General features: G+C 37.0%; 1 protein-coding gene across 1 annotated transcript in view; it reads right to left on the reverse strand.

Moving 5' to 3' along the window:
- LOC107657413 (translation initiation factor eIF-2B subunit gamma-like) overlaps positions 1 to 6552 on the reverse strand; it is a 33635-nt gene that overhangs the window by 23437 nt on the left and 3646 nt on the right. The window contains exons 3-4 of the mRNA XM_016445467.1: positions 475 to 634; positions 89 to 200 (exon numbers count right to left, since the gene is read on the reverse strand). Of these exons, the coding sequence (XP_016300953.1) occupies positions 89 to 200; positions 475 to 634 (272 nt within the window). The remainder of the gene's footprint in view (positions 1 to 88; positions 201 to 474; positions 635 to 6552) is intronic.

The raw sequence follows: 6552 nt of genomic DNA on the forward strand, positions 1-6552 counted from the left end.
ATAAAAATTAAATTAAATTAAATTAAATTAAAAATTAAATAAAAAAGTTACGACTCCAGGTTAGACCTGAAGTGACGTTGACACTTACTTGCGCATGATGGACTTCCGAAGAACAAGGCCTTCCTCCAGGTCTGCCTCATTGGCCATGAACAGAAGCCTCTTTCCCGTGACGTCCACGCCTACAAAGTCCCGCTGCTCTCCTGCTACAAGGCACAATTCCAATCTGTCATAGCAAACTCATAAAATACGACAGCGGGATATTGTACAGTCAAACTGTATTTTGGCTCAAGACAGATGGCTAGTCAACAACTGCAGGAATGCAAAATAATACAGTCCACTGGGATGAGTTTTTTGTTCATATTGGGAAAAGAGGAAATGGTCAATAAATAGGTTTTGGAAACAGTGCAACAATAGCACTCCGTTCAAAACCACACCATCTTTTTCCTGCTCAATCACGTTTGTGAGTGATAGTACCTGCTTTCTTCTTGCCCTTTTGGCCAGGGACAGTCTCTGTGAATTCATGCACTTTGCTCATGAGCATCGACAAGGTGGCGTTGTGTGCACGAAAGAGGTCCACAACCTCATGCAGAGCCACATCCGTTATCAAATCACAGCTCACCACCAAGATGTCTGTCTGTGGGAGAGAAAAAAAAAAGACAAATCCTATTTAAACCAGCATCAAGACAGAACAATCCAGCTTTTCCACCAACAATTTGATTATAATGTCCACTGGAAGGGCGATGTGTTCCCTACACATAATTAGAATGATTACTTTTAGGTTTTGAAATCACCAGTTGGGTTGAAATACTTGAATAAAAATTGTTCCAATTTGTTGTTTTGTGCCAATGGGCAAGTTTTTCAAGTATTTGCTACAGACACTCAGCATCTTCCTTGTTCCTTTGAAATAAAAGAGTCAGAAATACTATACAGATATATTTGTTCACAACATAAAGCTCCCAACCCAGGTTCATCCAACCCAAACTAGTCATTAATTGTCACAGCTGTAACGTCACAACCAATGACAACTGCAATAATATTACCACCAACATTTATATAAATAGCAATTTAGTCTTCAGAAACTAAATTGCTTATATTAATTACATATGTGACCCTGGACCACAAAACCAGTCATAAGGGTCAATTTTCGGAATACATAAGCTTTCCATTGATGTATGGACAATATTTGGCCGAGATACAACTATTTGAAAATCTGGAATCTGAGGGTGCAAAAAAAATCTAAATACTGAGAAAATCGCCTTTAAAGTTGTCCAAATTAAGTTTTTCGCAATGTATATTACTAATCAAAAATTAAGTTTTGATATATTTACGGTAGGAAATTTATGAAATATCTTCATGGAACATGATCTTTACTTAATATCCTAATGATTTTTGGCATAAAAGAAAAATCGATAATTTTGACCCATACAATGTATTTTTGGCTTTTGCTACAAATATACTCATGCTACTTAAGACTGGTTTTGTGGTCAAGGGTCACATATTAAAGAAGCTAGCATTGTTCTAGGAAATGGAAGACGCATGGTACCAAGCTTGGAAACCGAAAAAGTCAAAAAAGTGGGACAAAATTCAACAAGTGCCATTGTTCCTGGAGCACAACTTGTGCTGAATGGTCAAATTAAGCTTGGTAAGGTTATTTTTATGGATCGGTTTCATCTGAAACAGTTGGGATAGACTACCATCAGCATCAGGTCAATATTTCACACCTCACCAACAAATTTCCTCACCTTGTTAGGCTATTGTTTTCTATTTTAGCCCTACGAACAGACTACTTACTGCCATGCTGATCTCCTAAAACTGGCTGGTATATTAAATAAAACCAACAACAACCAGGTTTTCATATATTCTGAAGAAAAAGAGGTTTCTGCTCATACAAAACACTGCCACAATGCTTCAGATGACACTTTCATGGCCTAATGTTCTCCACTTCATGTATGAAGACTCTTGACAATGGTCACAACAACAAAAGAAATGTTTATAACATGACATGAGAATGATGTGAGAAAACGAGAGACCCAATCTCTCTCAAAAAAAAAAGCACTGTGCTCTGCCACAGTTTGCGTGAGTGTGTGTATGAGTGAGCGCAGGCATGGAGGGGAACCCAGCGATAAATCCTGCTCTTCTTTGCCATTGTTTCTGTTTGAGTTGTCTGGTTCCCATCTGGTCTGTCCATCACAGGCCTGTGGATAAATAAACATGGGAGCAGGAGTGGGGAACAGCCCGTTAGAGCGTGCCTGGCTCAGGGAGAGCTGCATGCCTCATTGGGGAGGCCCAGGGAGAGGCCTGCCGTGACGCTGTGCTCTGCTCCGCTCCGATAAAGTTCCGGTTCTCTTGTACTGGCCCTGGGGCAGAAGGCCCAGGAGCCACCGGAGCACACATGCCCAAAAGATAACAGTGTGCACAGCACTGTTTGTTTAGAATGAGCTAACTGTGCTACTGAGGAAGGAGAACAATCCCTCCCCATTGACCACTGCAAACTCAGAATGACTTCAAGCTAATGCACATATGAAACCTGGGTCTATGAGAAGCTGCATTTATTATTATTTAAAAGACATTCTTTGGATGATAGGACTCTCAAAATCATACAAAAATTTCCTTTCAAAAACAGAAGAGACATCTATATTTTAGAATAACTTATTTAAAATGCAATAAATATAATATAATAAAGAAAGATTTATATAAGATCAAATTCAAAAACCTGACAAGCCGCATTCAAAGCAGTTGTACAATAGCCGATACACACGCAGACCTCTGATCACACATCTACTTAAATTACTACACTGCTTGCCAACCAATAAACTGTCTAGAGTTAGACTAATGAACTACATTACTTGGCAGCAGAACTGTTTATTCTAATTATTTATATTGAGCATATCATAATACAGTTGCCAGTGTTTAATTAAAGTAATCAGACCCGAGGGGCTGTGCCTTTCAGCAATGTCTATCCCAGTAGTTCTCAAGCCAGTGTTATTTTAGTATCATTGAAATACTATTTTAGTTTTTATTAATATATTGTATTAGTTTTGATTTTCATTTCAGTTCGTTTTCTTTTGAAATTTTTAAAACTTTTTTTTTCAGTTAGTTATTTTAGTTCATCAAGTTAAACTAAATTAAAATTAAATATTGCCATGAATATGTTAAGAATACTGAGATATTAAACATGGAGAAATATTGCCATGGACACTACCCGAAATAAAAGAAAGTAAAATAAGTTTAAGTCCATTTTTGAAGGCCCCATGATTTCCCAGATTTTCATGATAAGGAATTAAAGGAATACAACAATACAATGTTTACTGATAAAATATTTGAACATTTGGCATATCAACAACAACAAAAAATCATTATTAAAATGCCTATTTTATTAAATTTACATGACATTCGCAGGTCAAGAAACCACACTTTTAAAATTATGCTACCTCATATATCTAGATTTTCCAACACCATGAGAATCATGGCTCTTCAAAACATGAAACTTTTTTTTTTCACAAAAAGTTTTTTTTGTTTTTTTTTGGGGTCAAAGTCATCTTGAGGGGTCAAATCTTTTATTTTGTAAATTATGGCCCTATGAATTCTGCAAATACCTCTTATCTGTGGGTGCACATTTCATGCAAGTCTAGCAAAAGTTGAAAGCAGGAGAATAGCAAGTGTTCGGTAAGTGGAACAAACCACCTGTCCAACTGAAGCGAAGACCCATGGTGGCAAATGGGAGATTTTATTGACCCTAAAACGCCAAAATCCTTCTTCCAGAATTAGAGAAGTAAAAATATTTTAATTGTACACACATTTTACACAGTTTTCCCATTGACTGAATTAAAACGGTAGTTCACACAAAAACAAAAATTCTGTAATTGACTCGTATTCATTTTTCAAACTAACTTTCTTCTGTGGAACACAAAAGAGATATTTTATAGAATGTTTTTGCTCATACTGTATAATAAAAGTCAGAGGATCCAAAACAACACAGAGACCATTTTCAAAATGTGATCTTTGGCATGCAAAAGAATAAGAAAGACATTCAGGTTAGGTTAACATTTCTTTTTTATTCTTGGGTGAACTATTTCTTTAAGACTGGTCACTGCTGTGGTTCAAAGTAGCCAATAGACAGGCAATGTCTGGAAATGTGTACTCCAGTTCCAGAGTACATAAAAGGAACACAGAGTGAAGGCAAAGCAACCACATAATGGCTATCGTTCAAACATCCAAACATGTACCATGACTTCCAAGTCAACCAAGAATGTACACTGATGAAACGTAAAAAATGTGACCAATGCCAGCCCACCCATCATAAACCACCCAAGTAAATCGATCTGTCGCTGCAGCTCTAACCACTTAACATTTCATAGATGGGGTTTCTATTTTTGAGGGGACCCAACAAGTGGCCAAATGCCTGAAGCCTGACAACGGCAGTGCCCTCTTGGCCGCTGGGAGGGGAGGGAGTTAGGAAGGCTGGATCAGCGGCCTGCCTTAGTCACAGAGCCACTGAAGGTCTGGAGTGGGCGTCAGCTGTTGGATCATCTGAGCGCCGCTGACGCTGGGCCTTTCAGTAGGCCTTGGTGCTGCGCTGCACTGGAGGAGAGGCACAGGGAGGTCAGGCCACCCACAGACACTTCCAGTTCTGCTTGGCTGCCCCCTGGGCAAGCCAGGTGAGACCACCCAAGAGCAGAGCAGAGGAAGAAATGGGAAAAAGAGGGTGGAGAGAGGAGGACAGGATATGAGGGAATAAAAAGGAAGGGAAGTAGAAATGTGGCTCACACTAGTATGCCACTACAGACACGCTTACTTGCAAACAATTGGTCTGTCAAGACTGCGTTAGGTTGTACTGAAAAACAATACACATTTACTTCTCAAATGTTACAATTTGAACTGAATAAAAAAAGAAGACTGTCCTGGATTTCTTGAGTAAAATTCAGTGGGGGTGCCAGCTGCTTTCTAGAAAATGTTTTGGTGACAATTTCAAATAAACTACTATTTTGTAATATTTGTGTGTGTGTGTGTTTGTTTTAATTTCATATAAAAAAGTAATATTCAGACAATTGTAATTTTTTTGAGACAACAGATCTCTATGAAATAAATGGCAGATTTTTTATTATTATTATTATTCATTTAATAAAAATGCTATTTAACACTAAGTGCATATAAAGAAAATGTATGTTTCCATATTTCTTTAAAAATTCAATATAATTAAATATCATAATTAAATATGATTAAATTGAGACAATTAGAAAGTCAGTAACAAATTAAATATATAAATAAAATATATAAACAAATAAAAATATGATAAAGTATGCACTGTGCACACACACACACTAATATATATATATATATATATATATAAAATAAATTTTGAAGTTGAGATTGAGATATTTCTATATAGGAGGTATGTGACAAAAATAATTTAAAAAAGCCAAAAATAAAGCAAAAAAAGAAAAGAATGCATTCTGCAAACTGCAAAAAGAAAAGAAACTGCTAGTGCAAACAAAGATGTACTGTATAAGTGCATTTTTCAGAAAAAAAGGAGTACACAAATTGATCGAGAACGACTTGATCCCCGTGAACTCGGAGCCTTATTACTAACAAAAGCCAGCAGAACACTACACAACACGAAGATTATTCAGTTTCTGTACAAACATTGACTCAATGCATCAGTATGAACTCAAACACAGGTTAATGAAAGAGAGTTTTAAGAGTCAGGCACTCGGTCAGATGCTTCCATTATGTCCACGTTGTTTGCTGAAGCAATGGAGTAGACTATGCGTTTAGACCATACAATAAACCGGGATTTAGGGCCCCTATTGCCAGCACTCATCTCTCAACACATAGTGGGGCTGTTCGTGCACTGGAGGGCTCTGCAACTCAATGCTTTTAATCTCTCATTTCTCTGTAGGATTAGAAATAAACACATCTGTGCTGTTAGCGTGCTCCAGCAAGCCCTCCTCCTCAACATTCCCTTTCCACTGCATTGATATTTCTTGTCAGTTAATCTCCTGTGATAAGAGTTCGCACATGTTCAAGTCATCCCTCTCTCAGAGATTTTACACTTTCATAAGTGTTGTGTGCAAAGGTATGATACACATGAACAAATGCATCTGATAGACAAAATATTTTGACCTTTCTGAAAGAAACTAATTAATCTCTTTGCAGCTGCTTTAATCCAAAGTGAATTCAGTGTACACTGGGATAAAAAGGCTAAAGCCAATAGTGGGGGAACACACACACATTTAATACACATATTTATTTCAGATTATATTATCAGCATGAAAATTCGGGTCAGAATTTGTTTTGAAAAACAATATACTATTACATTACAAATTCTCAAAAGAATTTGAAATGCATAAAAAAAATATCTCAGGACTGTCCTGGATTTCTTGGGTCAAATTCTGTAGTTGTGCCAGAAAAATTGTCAGTCTAAAAATCAGGCTTTCTAGACTAGGGCTGTCGCGGTGAGGGAATTTCCCTTGCGGTAATTTTGAGTGGCTCAATAGCGCGGTATTACCTCCATTTTATATACATATATATATATATATATATATATATATA

The sequence above is a fragment of the Sinocyclocheilus anshuiensis genome, unplaced genomic scaffold, assembly GCF_001515605.1.
Source record: "Sinocyclocheilus anshuiensis isolate Anshui unplaced genomic scaffold, SAMN03320099.WGS_v1.1 scaffold155, whole genome shotgun sequence".
In the NCBI taxonomy this organism is placed as follows: Eukaryota; Metazoa; Chordata; class Actinopteri; order Cypriniformes; family Cyprinidae; genus Sinocyclocheilus; species Sinocyclocheilus anshuiensis.